This window comes from Danio aesculapii, chromosome 8, assembly GCF_903798145.1.
Source record: "Danio aesculapii chromosome 8, fDanAes4.1, whole genome shotgun sequence".
Classification (NCBI taxonomy): Eukaryota; Metazoa; Chordata; class Actinopteri; order Cypriniformes; family Danionidae; genus Danio; species Danio aesculapii.
In genome coordinates, this window is record NC_079442.1 from 32,945,760 (window position 1) to 32,964,695 (window position 18,936).

Here is an 18,936-nt window from a genome sequence, read left to right on the forward strand (position 1 = left end):
CTGCCAAACCAGCACAATCGAAAAAGGGGTAAGCACAGGGATTTCTTGGAGCGAGCCAGGAATAAAAGAACACTAGTCTTCGGAAGCAGAGCTTTTTGGCTTGATACAGTATGTAGATCAATCATAGTCTAAATATAAGTATGAGAAAATTTAAGAGACCACCTGGAAGTTCTTAATTTCTTTGGATTTACATTTTATAGTTATGTCATGTTTGTTTTGATCATCAAACTACTGATCAACTACTGACAGCTCTTCCAAAGTAAAACTGTTGTCATTTAGAACCTAAAATTAGTTTTTATTTGAAATATTATCAGACTTAATAAATAATAAAAATAATAATGTTTCCAGAGAAACATGTGAGCTTAATTTTTTTCCATAGCTATATGGCGGTTTACCAATTTATTTGATTGCCAGATATTAAATTTTATGTATATGTACACTTTTTTTCTCATTAGTGGTGCTACAAGAGATTGTGTGTGCCGTATGGAACACGGCCCGAGGGTGTGGATGGTGGGTGGGGCCACTGGTCTCCATGGGAGGAGTGTAGTCGCACCTGTGGGGGTGGAGTCTCATCATCCATTCGCCATTGTGACAGCCCCAGGCGAGTCATGGTCATGTGATTGTTTGATACTTTTTTGAAAATGTAATACTGTACAGTTTTCAATAATTTGTTAAATAGTGGTGTGCTAATAAATATAGATAAAATATACAATATAGTTAGTGAAATGCTACATCAAATTATTACAGGTCCAAAATAAAAAATTTCACTCCAATTTTGTAATTAATTTCATTAATGGCACAACCAGAGAACTATTTAATTACAATATCTCTTTTTTCACATTTTTTATGTTACAGCCTTGTTCCAAACTGGATTAAATTCATTTATTTCCTCAAAATTCTACACACAATACCCCATAATCACAATGTGAAAAAGCATTTTTTTTAATTGTTGCAAATTTATTAAAAATAAAAAACCTGAAAAATCACATGTACATAAGTATTCACAGCCTTTGCTCAATACTTTGTTGATGCACCTTTGGCAGCAATTACAGCCTCAAGTCTTTTTGAATATGATGCCACAAGCTTAGCACACCTGTCTTTGGGAATTTTTGCACATTCCTTTTTGCAGTACCTCTCAAGCTCTATCAGGTTGGGTGGGAAGCGACGGTGTACAGCCATTTTCAGATCTCTCCAGAAATCTTCAATAGGATTTAGGTTTGGGCTCTGGCTGGGCCACACAAGGACATTCACCGAGTTGTTGTGAAGCCACTTCATTGATATTTTAGCGGTGTGCTTTGGGTCATTGTTCTGTTGAAAGATAAACCGTCACCCCAGTCTGAGGTCAAGAGCATTCTGAGGCAGATTTTCATTCAGGATGTCTCTGTACATTGCTGCATTCATCTTTCCCTCTATCATGACTAGTCTTCCAGTTCCTGCTGCTGAAAAACATCCCCACACCATGATGCTGCCACCACCATGCTTCACTGTAGTGATGGTATTAACCTGGTGATGAGTGGTGCCTGGCTTTCTCCAAATGTAACGCCTGGCATTCACTCCATAGAGTTCAATTTTAGTCTCATCAGACCAGAAAATTTAGTTTCTTATGGTCTGAGAGTCCTTCAGATGCCTTTTGGCAAATTCCAGGCGAGGAGTGGCTTCCGTCTGGCTACTCTACCATACAGGGCCAATTGGTGGATTCCTGCACAGATGGTTGTCCTTCTGTAAGGTTATTGGTCACCTCCCTGACTAAGATCTTTCTCTCCCAATCACTCAGCTTAGATGGCCGGCTTGCTCTAGGAAGAGTCCTGGTGGTTCCAAACATCTTCCACTTATGGATGATGGAGGCCACTGTGCTCATTGGAACTTTCAGAGCAGCAGCAATTTTTCTGTAACGTTCCACAACCTTGTGTCTCGAGACAATCCTATCTCGCAGGTCTACAAACAATTCCTTTGTCTTCATGCTTGGTTTGTGCTTTGACATGCACTGTCAACCCTGGGACCTTATATACACAGGTGTACGCCTTTTCAAATCATGTCCAATCAACTGAATTTATCACAGGTGAACTCCAATTAAGCTGCTGAAACATCTAGAATGATCAGTGGAAACAGAATGTATCTGAGCTCAATTTAGAGCTTCAAGACAAAGGCTGTGAATACTTATGTAGATGTGATTTTTCAGGTTTTTTATTTGTAATAAATTTGCAACAATTTCAAAAAATCTTTTTTCACATTGTCATTATGGGGTATTGTGTGTAATATTTTGAGGAAGTAAATGAATTTAATCCATTTTGGAATAAGGCTGTAACATAAACAAATGTGGAAAAAGTGAAGCGCTATGAATACTTTCCGGATGCACTGTAGTGTTCTGTGCAGTAGGGCTGCTTGATTATGGGAAAAATCATAATCACGATTATTTTGATCATAATTGTAATCACGATTATTCAAAACGGTTATCAGTTGAAGTCGCTCTCCTGTGAATTTTTTTAATATATATAAATATTTCCCAAATTATGTTTAACAGGAATTTTTCACAGTATTTCCTATAATATTTTTTCTTCCGGAGAAAGGCTTATTTGTTTTATTTCGGCTAGAATAAAAGCAGTTTTTAATATTTTGAGACCTATTTTAATAGCTCAATATTATTAGCCCCTTTATGCAACATATATTTTTGATTGTTTGCAGAAGAAACTACTGTTATACAATGACTTGCCTAATTACCCTAATTAAGCATTTGAATGTCACTTTAAACCGAATACTAGTATCTTGAAAAATATCTAGTAAAATATAATGTACTTTACATCATAGCAAAGATAAAAGAAATCAGTTATTAGAAATGAGTTATTAAATCTGTTATGTTTAAAAATGGGTTGAAAATAAATCTTTGCATTAAACAGAAGTTGGGGGGAAAGGGTCACTTATAATTCAGGAGGGCTAATAATTCTGACTTTAACTGTATATATGCACAGTTGTTTTCCTCCCTGTAAATAAGGAAAGGGAAATAAATACAATAGAATAAAAATATGAAACAAACTGTGCTTTAAGCATCTTCATTGTAAGAAAAAAAACTTTAGCTACAAAAGTCCTTCAGTCAAGAGCAGTGAGGGATTTTCTCCATTTGTTGTTTGATTCATAATAAAAACAGGCGGCTGGAAGAATATTGCGCTGTCACTTTAAGAATAGTGCGGCTCTGATATGTTTCTCTTTCACATGTCTTTTGATTCTCAACTCGTTTGTTTATTACTCAAATGAGGGTTAATATGAATATTTACTAAACACCGCGCTCTGACACAAATTTGCATGTATTTGACCATTAAAGCGCTCGCATTAAGATGGCGTTATATGTGTGCGTCTCCGAGGCTAAGCGCGCACACACACAACAGCATGCAATCTCATTCGCACTTTTAAACATGAATTATTTGAATGTTCATTAGTGAATGATGCGCATCCCGACTGCAAACATTACATTACAGTACATGCTTTTAGTAATGTTCACGTGGAGCTGAGCTTTGCAGAGCAACAAATGTGTACAACTAGAAAGGGGGCGGTATGTGATGCAATAATCTTTTATCTTTAATAATGCTTTTTCATAATCATTAGAAGCCAAAATCGAAATCACAGCCCTACTGTGCAGTGTAGCAGATCATTAATGTAAGTTTGGGGCCAGTAGTATTGTAATTCACAAGATGTGTGTTTTATTGTATCAAATAAGCATAATTTTTAATAATTTTTTGAATGGCAGTCTTTCTGGCATTCTTTTGAATATTAGTACTGTGTATATATAGTTGTGATTTGATGGTTTGTACTGTTCTTACTCTCAGCCCATTGCACTCCATGAACCTAGTCTGTCAGCGTGCCAGGGAAAATGGGAAAAACTAACAGATTGACAGAAAGACAGAATATGTCTGGCTGAAATGAACTTGAGCAGAATGATTGTGTAATTGGGAGTTACATTAAAATTACACTCAGATGTGTCTGATGCCTGTCCTTGTGTGGATGCAGGCCAACGGTTGGAGGGAAATATTGTCTTGGAGAGAGGAAGCGCTTCAGATCCTGCAACATTGATGTGAGTTTGAAGCCCACTTGTCACTTAATGACTCATATTTGTGTGTATGTGGAATATTTCATTTGTGGATAGATTCTGCTTGGGTATAATCTAAATTAGATGTGACTGAACCACTGATGGTTTGTTGCGTGCATTAGGCAAAATGTTAATCTAGGTATATTTGAGTAAATTGAAACCATTCATAGATACTATGGTCTACTATATTATTCTCAGACTGATGGATTGACTGGTGTGTGTGTGTGTGTAGGAGTGCCCAGTCGGGTCTCAGGATTTTCGGGAGATTCAGTGCTCAGATTTTGACAGCGTCCCTTTCCGCGGGAAATTCTACACCTGGAAGCCATACAGGGGAGGTGAGTGTGCAGCCCTATAAAACACCTGTCCTGATACACACTGGTTCTGATTTGTGCCACTTCAGTTGCATGGTGTTATTCTAAACTGCTATGGTTTTGCCTTAAAAGCAAGTTCCAAATAAATGAAGTAAGTATACAGGATAAATCAGTGGTCGTGTTGGTATCAGACAATAAATGTGAAAAAGATAGTTCATCACACACAGACACCACCTTTTGAAATCTTTGAATACACTATGTATTCTATAACTACAGGTTAACTATGTATATATACACTCTAACATTTTACTGTTACACTTATTTTACACTTAAAAGTACACTTTTACTGCATGTACTAAATGCGGGCTAATTCAGTCCAAATCTGTATTCTAGTAGTAAACTTACAAGTATACTACTAGACTATAGATGTTAATTGTTACGAATGGAAAATGTTAGGGATTGCTGCTGTGAAACTGATGTTTCGACACAGTGTTGAGATCCTGAAGCGCGAGTGTTACGAAACACTGCATCGAGGCATGATCTGAAACACCACGGTCACGTGACTAAGGTGATTCGAAACACACAGGTCACGTGACTAAAGTGTTTTGAAACACCAGGTCACATGACTAAATCGATTCAAAGCATCAATAATTTCAGAAGCGTTTCGAAACCTGGCGAATCTGCATTTGACTGACAGGGTCAGACTAAAACTTGATCTCATATAGCCTAGTGGACCATGCGTGTGCACATACTTACTGTGCTGCAAATGGCTTTTGGGTTTGAATCCCGACTTGTACAAATACTCTGAAATTATTATTAGGCGATCACAACATTAGCATACTTACTACATGAAGTATAATTAAATGTATATTTCAAATGACTTGTGTACTTCATAAAATTAACATAAGGTATACTTCTTTTTCCTAAGGGTTATTAACCATTGTGCAACAATTTTAATAAGTTGCACATCTAGTAGGCCCAGAGAGTCAGCATCAGTCCTTATCAAACTACCAAAGATTCATTAAATTTACCCTTTAAAGCAGGGGTCTCAAACTGCCGGCCCACGGGCCATTTACGGCCCGCCCTCCTCCTCCGCTGGCCCACAACTGATGTCAAAAATATAATGCGGCCCGCAAAACATTTATTTTTAAACCAATATCATTGTTGTGCAGTAGCCACTTGTGGTTTTGACCCGCCACCTAGTCAACATTTATAGTACTGCATTCAGATTAGTTTTACTCAAATTTTCTCTCAGTGTACAGTCGAGAGTAACAGACATGCGTTTTAATTCTGGGGCTGATTTAAACATTGAAATATATGTCCGTAAGTGCTCTATTTTTACTAAAGTAATTTAATATTTAAGGGTTGTTTTAATATTATCAGTTTTACACCATTTGTACTATGTTCTCCAAACACTTCTAGATGGATTAGATGTAATGCTAGTGGTGTAACAAACATGCTTATTTTGCTACTATTCTATCCAAATGGTCTCATTTAATAGATTTTCCATATGCTTATTAAGGTTTGCATAAAGACTATGTACATTAGTAAAATTGTACTGCTGGTTGAATTGAACTTGATAAAGTAATTGTGAAATTGTACATACTTTTCTCTTCTTTGTTATAGTTTTACAAAAAAAAGAAAGATTATGGCTGCATCCCAAACCGCCTACTGCTCAGTAGGTACTGCATTTGAATTTAAACGTACTACTCGGTCCTAAGAAAAGTACGTTCTATACAGTATGAATGTGAGAAGTATGAATGGAATTCGGACGTACTAAATCCGCCATTTTGTCATGGTCACGTGATCTACCTGCGTCAGTTGCGTCGCTTCACTCCCATTCATGAATTCTTTCGCGGGGCATCATGGGATAGCGCAGCATGCATAGGATGCGCACTTCAGAATCTCGCCGGAAGTAGTAAGTCATCCGGGTACTTCTCGCATACTGATTTTCGAATTCTATGAATTCGGACATACCACTCGGCTCGCATATTGATTTTAGCGTAGTGTATAGTATGGAAGTATGTGGTTTCGGACGCAGCCATTGAGAAGAACAATTGCCAATAAAGTCACCTAAGTTAACCAAACTGCTTTCTGTTGTTCTTATGCTATTGCACAATACAATTGGTTGGGACAGATTAATAATTATTATGCCCATCATTTGTAGTATTTTCATAGCAATTTAAACCACCCCTTTTATATGCACAACAAGAAACAAAAAGCTAGAGTTTTGACTGCATATACTCTGTGGAAGAATGACTGAGTGTGTTTCTAATGCTTTGTCGTACACAAAACACCCACAGTTATATTCAGCAGCTGATGTGTGACATGATTTGCGTTATCACTGGTTACAGGTTATGCTTGAAATATAAACGTCATGTCTGTTATCCTAAGATGCATCAATTACGTCGCGTTTCCACTTTTTTCTTATGCTTGAATATAAAGATGGCCCTCCTATGTATTGTCAGTCACTGAAATGGCCCCCCACCATTATAAGTTAGAGACCCCAGCTTTAAAGTGTAGTTTGTTGACATAATCCCACTGTTACTTTTTTGGAAATTTCTTTTTTTATTTTTTATTTAGCCAAAATATGCATAAAATTGCCACAAAATAATAATATTATAAAGAACAAAATGCCTGTACGGGTGCACAAGGGTTATTTACACAGGTTGCTTTATCCTGATTAAGCAAAAGAAAGTACCATTTTGATAAAAAATGTAAAATAGGCATTCTCTCTTTCTGTTTTAAACAAACAGCGTTGGCTCAGTGCGCCTCAATGTGGAGCCACTGGTATTAATTTTCTTTTGCCTGTTTTTGTTTTTTGACTCCCAAAGTGATCTTTTACCTAAATCTTTCATGATTATGGGAATGTTTAAGTGCTCACTTGTTGTTGTTAAAACTATTTAGGGCTTTTGAAGGTGGTTTAGATATTAGGACTGGACCACCGTGCTTCCAAAGAACCAATCTCTGCACTGGCTCATGTCCAAAACAGATGTGAGAGAGATATAATGAGAACGAAACTGCAGATAACAGTCTGGCATCCATATGTTGAGCGATGCACTGCCAGCTCCCAGAATCCCAGGTTTAAGTTCCTGCTTTTGATGAGTGTGAAGCTGGCCGTCAAGGACATAACTGCCTTTAATCTGGCCCTCCAATAACATAATGACTTGCAGAGAGAAGCCCACTGCAGGCTACAAGCGCTGCTTTCATCAAGTCAGCTGATTTTACAGTGGAAATCCCTTGCAGCTGTTAAAATAAGTGCCAGACTGCTGTTTTACCCTGCTGTAGGGTCAGTTTGCATATAGACCTTAGACCTCCATTCTCTTTCTCTGTTCATGTCTCCTTTGTGTGTGTCTTTTCACTTCACTGTGTTTGAATTTTGTGTATAGCCTACTATAGATTGTATAGTAGTGTGCAATAAACGTTGCAACACAGGCTGTTTGGAAATGAGTCCCTTAGCTTACATTATTGTGAAACTGCAAAAACATTCTTCAACATACATTTGACTGCAGTTTTTTGGTAAAATGAGTGCTGTGGAGCAGTATGATTCCAACAAGTTACAGTATGTTCCTTTTCACACTAATGATATTTACTGAGATATTATCAACAAATGAAAGATTAATTTTGTGCAGTTCTTTGCACAACATCAAATAAATTGCACAACACAAATTGAAGGTGTCTAGGATTTGTAATCAGATATGTTTATCTCACATGTTTATCACAATATCTCCTGCCATGGTCACTGGTCAGTTTACTCAGTAGCTCACCTTGTATGGTGTTGTAATTGGAATGCAGAGCACTCTGGTTTGATTCCAGTGAAGCATGGTTTCACAAAACAGGTAAAACAATGTAAAGTCTGGTAAAACTATCTAGATGTTATACAAATGTTCTCTTGTTTACTTGTTAATGTTTACTTTTGAATACACTGTTGGTTGGTAGGATTTAGAGAAGGGTTCATGTTAGTCAATTGTAAGGTGATCTGAATGATAAGCCTGCCTTCTCATCAACATGTACAAGGACATATAAATGATGCATAGAACAAAACACAGCCTAAGTAACGTATTTCCGATTTACAGATTTGCCCTAATAGATTTGTACATTTGCAACAAAATGTAGAGCAATGTTCATTCATTCATTCATTCATTTTCATTGGCTTTTCCGGGGCCGAGTCGCAGGGCAGCAATCTTAGGAGAGAATCCCAGACTTCCCTCTCCCCAGACATTTTCTCTAGCTCCTCCGGGGGGATTCCAAGGCATTCCCAGGCCAGCCGAGTGTCATAGTCCCTCCAGCATGTCCTGGGTCTTACCCGAGGCCTCCTCCCAGTGGGACATGCCTGGAACACCTCCCTAGGTTGGTGTCCAGGAGGCATCCGAAACAGATGCCCAGGCCACCTCAGCTGACTTCTCTCGCGGTTCTACTCCGAGCTCCTCCCGGGGGACAGAGCTCCTCACCCTATCTATAAGGGTGTGCCCCGCCACACTGTGAAGGAAACTCATTTCAGCTGATTGTATCAGAGATCTTGTCCTTTCGAGAATGCTCATGACCATAGGTGAGAGTAGGAATGTAGACTGACCAGTAGATTGAGAGCTTTGCCTTTCCACTCAGCTCCTTCTTTACCACAACAGACCAGTACATGCAGACGCATTACTGCTGCCGCTGCACCAATCCGCCTGTCAATCTTGCGTTCCATCCTTCCCTCACTCGTGAATAAAACCCCAAGATACTTGAACTCCTCCACCCCCTGCAGGCCCACCACCTGCAGGGGAAGCCATAAGGGGCCGGTGCATTGTGGAACAGGTGGTGGTTGAAGGTTAGGACCACGACAATCTGATTGTGTGGCACAGAAACTAGCTTTTGGGACATGGAATCAGAGCAACGTATTTTACGTTTGCAAAAATGTAGCCTGAGGCATGTTTTCTATTGAACCTGGAAGTGTTCTGTGCTATTGAACTTGGTCTGTTGCATTGTCTGTTGCTTTATTGCTTAACTTGGTTTGTGTTGTCTTTCTTCATCATAAATAATTTCCATCTTTTTCCTTTTTCATACATTCATTTTTTACTCTTTTACTATTTAATACTAAAATACAGCTTAAGTTAAGTGCGGTATGATGAAAAAAAATAATGATAACAATTTTTGACATCAGTTGTTATCAATGTTAAATCAAATCTCTTTTAATTTTAAAGGCAGATTTTTGCCATAGATACATGTCAATTTAAACCACTCTTTTATTGTCAGAAAACCAACATTTCACAAATCTGAAGTGCAATATGTGTGCAATATGTGTGAAGAGTAAACTTAAAGCCATTTGGCAGTTACTTTATATATATTATTTAGTGCATTGTGCTTTAGCTTTAAACTCTCTCTCCAGAACCTTCTGAAACCCATATGACTTCAATGAATCTCTCTTCTAGGCACTTTAAAAATATACCTGCGCCCTTCCAGAGCAAAACCTCATGGGATGTGCAGTTTCCATCGTAATCCTACTTCGGTGTATGTTTTCACAGGCACCCAGGACCTTATCAAATTAGTCCAACACTAACAGAAAACTTGGCCAGCAGCTCAAAAACTGCCCTCTTTAGGTTTATAAAACGTGTAGTGGAAGAGTTATTATTTAACATGAAGGCTGTGGTAGATTTGAGCCTACCGATAAGGCTAGCGGGAGCCAAAGTGACATTACTCACAGTTTTAACACCATTGCTGCCAGGTACAGGAGAGGGGAACGGGTTCAAACCCTTCGGACTTTAAAGGCTAACATAAAGAAGGGCCCTGATCAGGGATGAAATCACGCTGGTACCAGTCTGTATGAGATTAGAAGTCGATTAACTCTTTGTTCTCTGTTACACACTTTTTGGTCACACTTTGTTTTAAGGTACAATTCTCTATTAACAAACTATTAACTGTGACTTTTAGCTAAATCTACTATTTTGCTGCTTATTATTAGTTATTAAGGTAGTAGTTTGGTTTAGGTAGGATTAGTGGTGTAGAATAATGCAGAATATGTACTTTGTAAGTACAAATAAGCCAATATCTTAATAGGCTGATAATTGTAAACCACTAATAGTGGGAATTAATACTTAAGCTAAAGTGTTACTCAATGATTAAACACACCTTTTCAGTACTGGGTTGGTTGGGTCCCTTTAGAGCAGGGGTATCCAAACTCAGTCCTGAAGGGTCTTTGTCCTGTATATTTTAGTTTCAATTAAACACACCTGAACCAACTAATCAAGCTCTTTCTATTGCTGCATCCCAATTCGTATACTATCTATCTTAAATAGTATTCGAAAATAGAATTAGTATGTCCCCAAACATGTTGAAAACATGTCCCCATATGTTAAAAAAAGAGTATGCCAAAGGTACCGGGATGGTTCACAATTTCCGATACAATTCGAAGTGTAGAAGCGTCCATACTATAATCGCTAATATTGCCCACAATACATTGCACGTTGGACGTGAAATTGATCAGAACTACAAATGTAGGTGAAAAGTGTAAATAAACTACAAACATGGTGGACACGCAAGACCAACCGTTAAGTAGAGTGGCTTTGGTAAAGTTGTTTGTTAATCAGTATCTTGCCAATTAGAACATATTTAAACTACGTTTTCCGTGTTATATTTCATCTGCAACAGCAACTTATACCAATCAACATCTGCAACTTATATCAAGATATGTTTGGACATTAACATCTGTTAACAAGGAAGTAGTGTGTTCCAAAGCTTGCATACTCTTCAGTTACACACTCAAAACTATATACTTTTCCTTTACAAAACGGTGAAGTAGGGTATACTTTTAGGGTGAAGTATAAGTATGTGAATTGGGATGCAGCACGGGTATGCTAGAAACCTTCAGGGAGGTGTGTTGAAGAAGTTGAAGCTAAACTATGGAGGACACCATTTGGACACCCTTGCTTTAGAGTTGTAGATTAAACAAGTTTTTGGAAAAATTCCTCTGATATTTTGGTCTACATCAACATGATAACAACATGCAGTTGCTGCGAATTTGTTTGCTGCACATCCATGATGCCAATCTCCTATTCCAGCTAATCCAAAAGGGGCTCTGTTGGATTGGGATCTGGTGACTTTGGAGGTCATTTGAGCATTGAGCATATTAAAATATAGACCATTTTAATGTGGTCATGTCATTGGCCCATGAACTTTTCCTTCATGTTATTAAACTATTGCATAACTGTAAAAAGAGGAAATTCAATCATAACTTGATGTTAAAACAGCTATCATAACATTATTGATCAATATGTGGCTCTTTTTGGATTCTCAGAAGCTATAGAAATTAAAAATGTAAAACAGGAAATACTTTGGGACCATTGTTTTCGTTTACATCCCTCAAAATGGTCTATAGTGAACTCGCGTTCAAGAATTCAACTGGAGATGATTTAAGATTTGTAACATACACAAAACTAGATGGGTTAATAAAACCAATGCGTGTACAGTATGTGCATTTTAGGCTTAACTTATAAGCAAACTGTCTTAAATGTGCCCCAGACCCCATTTTCTGCTATTCAAAGATGTAACAGCAGTGGAAGAATAAACTAACTTACATAAACCCCACAAGCTCATTAAAATACCGCATGGAGCTCTACAGAGAGCTGGCAGCTGTCCCACAGAGTTAGTATAGTTATAAAGCTCCATTTGGCTGCATGAAATACGCCGTTCACGTGTCCCCATTGTTGGAAGAGCATTAAACTGTGGAGCGAATTTGCCAACAGTTTGTTTTCAAGTTTGTTTTGCCATTGTGTAATGTTGTAAAGTTAACAATGCATAACACATGAGGAGTCAATTCTGCACAAGCAACATGAGCACAATGGTGTTAGCGTTACCATTGGTGTGACAAGCATATTAACATTCTGTCCTATGTATTTGATGTCTTACATAAAATTTTTATGTCTTACATGTCTGGCTTTGTAGATTTTATGACATGCAGTGGTTCTCAAATGGATACACTACCTGTCTTAACTCTTATATTTACTACCATTCAAATGTTTGCGATAAAGAGACGGTAAAGTGACTAAAGACATTTATTAAAGACATTTATAATAATATTTTGAATTTTTAATCCTCTAAAATCGTATAATAATTTTCCCAGTTATTAGCAGTTATTTTTTATCTAATAATATTTCACAAAATTGCAGTTTTACTGTATCTTTTATATATTGTTTAATCATTTAAAATGTAAATTATATAAATTATTCCAGCATAAGCTGATGTTTTTTTTATCACTAGCATAATTAATCTCCTGAATTTATGATTTTTATTTTGCAATGCTTGTCTTTTTTATAAATCTGTTTCTCCCAGCTGTTTGTGTAAGTATGTGACATGCTTCTGACTGAATGGCTCATGATGCTTGAGGTGTGATGTTTTGCACATTTTGGCTGCAGGTGGAGTGAAGTCATGCTCACTGAACTGCCTGGCCGAGGGCTATAACTTCTACACTGAGCGCGCTCCAGCTGTAGTGGACGGCACACCCTGCAGAGATGACTCTCTGGACGTTTGTGTTAATGGGGAGTGTAAGGTAAGGCAGTAACACACACTTTTTCATCAAGTATACATATCTGAGAGTTTTCAGATGACAATGCTAATATGAAATGCTTTTTTAGTTGTAGTCTTTTTGGCTGCCTTTAAACTTCTGCAAGACCTTGTGACTGAACAGAAGGGAAAAAGAAATTCTCCTAGTGACTGACACATAGATCCGACATTCCCGCAACACATTGTAGCAATATGGATCATTATGGTTTATGGAGCTCTAATCTGTTAAGAATCCATTTTGTCACATTTTTCTCTACCTTTTAGGAATGCTTTAACACTCCAGTGTTTTGCTATTGCAGAGTTCAGCATTGTTTGGTTGGTGTGGAAGTAATTCACATCTGAGCACTGCTTATAGTGAAGGAAACAGAAAAGAGCAAAGTTTTAATGTATAAAAAATGAGCAAATCAGGATTGTAAAAAGTCCAGGGTTGGTCTTTTATCATCTTTCATGTTCTATCAATCATTATATTCTTGCAATCTCTGCGCCTCTACACCAGTGTCATTCACCTTGCTTCAGTCATCAGATATACTGTACGCCCATCACCTCTCCCAGATTGGGGGTTACTCTTAAGACTGCACTCTACCATCAACAAAAATTCACGTTCATGATGACCACAGGGCCTGGGGTTAAGGACTCACTCAAGGTATTTTGCAGGTTAACTGGATCCCCCTTGGTGGGTAGCCTTGATCTCTCTTTTCTAAATTCCCACAATAGCTCCTTCTAAACCTATGGGCAACACGTCCTTTCCCCTCACTATGCCTTTTCCAATCCATCATAATTAATGGCAGCAACTTCTTTATCTCCTCTTGTATGACAGTACCCCTTCTTGTCTTAATAGATGGCAGCCACCCTACCTTACGTGCTCTAGCAGATTGTACCAACCCTATCAGTCGGAAACCCCTTCCAGCTCCACCAGTCTGATGTTGGTGATGGTGACAGACCCCACCATTTAAAATTTGATGATTCATGTATGATGGCACAAATACCCCTTTTTCAACAATGCTTGTTTTCCAACCCCCAAAGCACCAGCCCTAACCAGGAAAGTTGGTTTAAGTAGCACCAAAACATCACAAAGCTAGAAGTTAGAACCGTTAGACAAACAGAAACCATTTTAAGCGCTCCTCCAAGGGAACTTCCCAATATTTTTTACATAAGTCAAAGGGAGTAATGTACTTGGGCTGGCCAATCTTCTCCAATAGCTCTTTAATATAAGATATGGGGAATGTATCAAATCTTTACTGGTCATTCAGCTTTCTGATGTGATGCAATGCATATTGGGCTACTCTACTCGCTCTTGGATGGTTCAGTGATTCCCAACTTTGACCTCTGCCTTCACTGGTGCCACCAGCCTTTCGGATATTTGGATAAGGTGTCAGAGCCAGGAGGTGTTGGTTCGTCCACCTTGGCCTCTAATAAAACATTCAAGGTAATTATCCAGATGTTGTTCCAGATGAGTTGCTTGGTCTCTTCTAAGTGTCTTAGGTTCACCTTTGCTTGCATTGCTGTCTGTCTCTCTGCAGGAAATCCGATGTTTTTTGGGCCTGTTGTCTAAACAGGTTAACTGATTAATGAAAGCCTGTTGATGCTTGTGGTACCTTTTGGTAAGCAAACAACACAGATGGCAGCATATTTTACAGTGTTTGAATGAACAGCTCCACTATGCTGTCAATTGGTAATCACATGGGCTGGTTTTGATTGCAGTTATACCTGTTTCATCAGCTAATATGTAAAGTAGGTCCCTTTATCATTAAGTATCTTATCAGGTATTAGGTGAAGAACAACTGGAGAGAGCATTGCTTATCTTGGGCATTGTGATGGAATGAAGGAGAAAAGCTGCATGATATCTTATTGGGTAGTCACTGATTACTATGATGAGTTATGCCCCACTCTGCTCTTTTTCTAATGGTCCCACAATATCATTGGTGATGCACTGGAAAAGGGCAGCAATAACAGGCACTGCAAAGAAAAAGTGCCCTGTCCTGTGGGTGCAACACTTTTTTTTTTGACATGTGGTGTATGTTGTGCTGTATGTCTGTACATCAGGGCCAAACAAATCATGGGCTTGTGCATATGAATTCTGACCTGACCATGGTATGCTGTGAGCAAGGTGTAACACAGTGGGAAGAAAACACGTAGAGACAACCAAACAAGTGAATTCAGACCTGGAGTTTTGATGTCTAGGGCTGGAGTACCTAAACCCTTTTCTAGTCTTTATTGATGTTGTGTCTTTGTAGAACCATTGACCCCACCTTGCAACCATAGTGTAAGTCTGAGGATGGCTGCAGGCCTCTTTTTTACTTTGGCTATTGTAACGACAAAACAAACCAACAACAACAGCATGGTCAGGAGTAGATCTTTGGCAGAAGGCAAAAGGTCAGTAAGCACTGGCAGTTCTCTCCTCAAAATCATGTCAGCAGGTAAGTGCTTCACGTGGGTGAATGAGCTTGATAAACCACCTGTAGGTGACACACTCTTTCCTCTCCGCACTTATTAACAAACATTGTACAACTATAGTGTGTTCTATACACATCCTATACAGGTCTTTACAAATCACCTCTAGGACAAGCTCTCTTTCCATGTTTGAAGATGTTTTAAAATTATATTAATTCATATTTTGTTGTCACTCCTTTATTCACTGTGTCTAGTCTTCACAATATATAATATTAAATCATATAGACTGATATTATATTTATTGTCACCCTTTAATGATTCTATTTAAAGGACAAATTCGACACAAATGTGTGAGGCTTTTCTTTGGACACATAACATAGAAACTATTAAAGAGCCCATATTATACATGAAATAGGGTCATATGTAGGTTGTAAGGGTCTCCAACAACAGTCTAAAATGCATGCAAGGTCAAAAAACACTTTGATGGTCTTATAATCTGCATTTATTTTTACCTAATTATACCAGCGACTCCCATATGAATCGTTCAGCGATTCATTTGATCCCAACCCCCTCCTCAGCGCGAAGCTAATCTGCGCTGATTGGACCGATGACAGCCTGCTGCGATTGGTCGACAGTGACAGGCTTCAGCACGAGACAGAGTGAAATGCCCAGCTGGTAATCAACTATATAAAAGAAGTCACAGTGCACACACGCTTCATAGTGTAAGGCTTTTTTCACACACACACACACACGCACACACACACACACACACACACACACACACACACACACACAACCCTCCTCAGAAGAACTGGGGAGATCGACGCGAGTCTCCTAGCCACTTTACTTTACCTGCTCTTTCTCTCTCTCTCTCTCTCTCTCTCTCTCTCTCTCTCTCTCTCTCTCTCTCTCTCTCTCTCTCACACACACACAACGCTCCTCAGAAGAACTAGGGAGAGCGACGCACACACAAACACACACACACACACACACACATCACATTCCTCCTCAGAACTCGGGAGATCGACACGAGTCTCCTGTCTCCTAGCTTACGATGGCCAAAGCAACGACAAACGGCAGTGTAACGCGAGCTCACAATAGCATTTAACGTTAAATCCGTAAACAAAGCGTCACGCGTCACGTTTTTAACGTGGCTTACATGCGATAAGAGAATATAAAGAGTAACCGCGTGTACTGTACCACGTTAACAAGTAACAAAACACAATAAATACATAATTTGCAAGCTAGAGTAAACGAGGCAACAATTTTAATCGCACTTACTTACACTAGTGAATAAACCTCAACCACTGACTCTTCACAGTTCACAACTCATCTTTGGGTAGAGACTGTCAATATTATCCATCTGAGCACAGCGTGACTTCATTCGACCGGCGGCGTCTGTGTGTGTGTGTCTAGTGTTTTTTCTTTGTTAGTGGGCGGGGCCGCAGGTTTCAAATCTCCCTGGTTTGCGCATGTAACTACTGGCGAGGCTCGTGTTTCGTGGCTGCGTCATCGCGAAACACCTAATGACTCGTTATCAAGACGACTCGTTTGAAGCACTATGAGTCGACTCTTTTATAGATGAATCAATAATTTTAAACACTGTACACTTACAGATTTAAGCCTTAGCTGGATATTTTACTTCACTTAGAGCTGTGTTACACACTACATGGAAGGGCATTTTCAAAAACCCATAATATGGGCTCTTTAAGTGTGTTGGTTACTTTATTTGACTAAAAATTGACACAAGCTTCTGACTGATATTTATTTTAAAAAGTACTAGATAGCTTGTCCTTGACACTCAAAGCTTTTCAGAGTAATGGGAAAGCCACAGTGCTTCATGAGGCCTTATTTCCCTATCTCTAATTTGGGGCTCTTTTTTAAAGCCCATGCCCTGCCTTCTTTGCATTAAACCCAACAAATCAAACATAAGGTAAGTATAGAAGTTAGAACATAAATATTTATTTCATAAGACAAATATGTACATAAACAACACATCTACTTTAAACTTACACATTTTCCCATGATAAAATAAATTAAGAAATACTAATATTACATAAATAAACACATTATAAAACAAAGATATTATTTAGAAGTTCCCCTTTAAGACAGACGATGAACAAGTCGGCTTCCGGTTGGTTTGTGCCAAGGTATTACGACTCTAGCACTATATAGCTAGGCTGCAGGGTGGTGCCTGGGTTGGCTGAGTAATGTAGGAAAGCAACACGGACGACCGACTACACAGACTCTGACAAACAGTTAAGTATATAACACAATAGGATCAAAACGAAATGAAAAACAAGTACAATGTTCATGATGCATGCATATGTGTGTGTTAAGGTCATCGTGTTTCACTGTCAGGAATGGGAATGAAGTGGATATGTTTGCGTGAATGGGAAACCAGTATGCTAATGGTATGCATATGCATCCTCATCACCTCAGCAGGGGATTACAGAAGTGAGGTAAGTTTCTGTGTGTGTTAGTGTGTGTTACGCCAGTCAACAGGAATGGTCACTCTCTCACACAGTGTATTGGACTGGTTTATTTTTGCCGGCTTCTCCAGACCAGTGGTTGTTTTTATCAACAGTTCAGCTGAGTCCAACCCTGCTCTGTTCTGCTCTGAATGCTGAAGAACTCTGTGACCCCCCCAGATCCTTCTCTCCTCAGTGCACGCAGCTGAACATGATCACAGCGACTTCTCGCTCCCTCCCCGCCGTCAACTCTCACCTTTTTTTTTTCGTTTTTTTTTTTCCCTCCTCTTCCTCCATCTCCTTTCCTCACTCGTTTTCTCTGCTTTCTTATTTATGGTGCATATAAAACCCGAAGAACAGCAGGGAGAGAAATCAAAGTAGTGTTTGCAGCCTCATGGTGGCTTAGCTCCCAAATAATAAGGGTTTGATTATGAGAGCAAGCACTTTGAAGCTCAAGGCATTGAAAACAGCCATGGAACCATGGAGCCATGGAGTCTCAAAGCTCGGCTCTGTTCGGTCCAGCACAGGACATGCCCTGTCTTCTCAAACCAACCACTGACTTACCATTGTTGTTGTGAGGAAATAGGTCACACATTTGCAGGTTGTGGAATCTAGGCCAGGTCAACCAAATCCTTTGGAGCTTTAGTGGGATTTTTGTGAAGTTGCACAGGCCTGGATTTGGAAAGTCTCAAGCAATTTCAGGTCCTGCCAGTTACTGAGTTCAGTTTGTGTGTTACCTTTTAAATCCTGACAGCAGAGACTCTTCAGATGCTTCGTTAATGGTCTGGATGTTGTGCAGATTTGGCCCATCTGCAGAAAACCGCTCTGCTTTGCTCAGTGTCAGTAAAAATCGGATGTGATCTCTCAAGTTCTGTGATAGCTCTCGGGATTATATGACAAAGCTTAATGTTTGTAGTAGGCCTGTCAGAAGTAATGTGCAGAAAACTGCTGCATTAAAAACCTTTTGACCATAACTGACGCATTGAGTAGCTTTTCATTTCTTAAACAACCATGTTGGAAGACACATCTTGTTGTCAGTAATTTATTCATTTTCATTTCGGGTTAGTCCCTTTATTAATCAGGGGTCGCCACAGCGGAATGAACCACCAACTTATCCAGCACATGTTTTATGCAGCAGATGCCCTTC

The 18,936-nt window shown here is 39.0% G+C and overlaps 1 protein-coding gene across 1 annotated transcript in view; it reads left to right on the forward strand.

The window, feature by feature from the left end:
- Positions 1 to 18,936, forward strand: part of adamts10 (ADAM metallopeptidase with thrombospondin type 1 motif, 10) — an 87,933-nt gene that overhangs the window by 41,319 nt on the left and 27,678 nt on the right. The window contains 5 exon segments of the mRNA XM_056463765.1: positions 1 to 28; positions 456 to 601; positions 4,000 to 4,063; positions 4,311 to 4,413; positions 12,780 to 12,913. The exon segment at positions 1 to 28 is cut by the window's left edge and continues 80 nt beyond it. Of these exon segments, the coding sequence (XP_056319740.1) occupies positions 1 to 28; positions 456 to 601; positions 4,000 to 4,063; positions 4,311 to 4,413; positions 12,780 to 12,913 (475 nt within the window).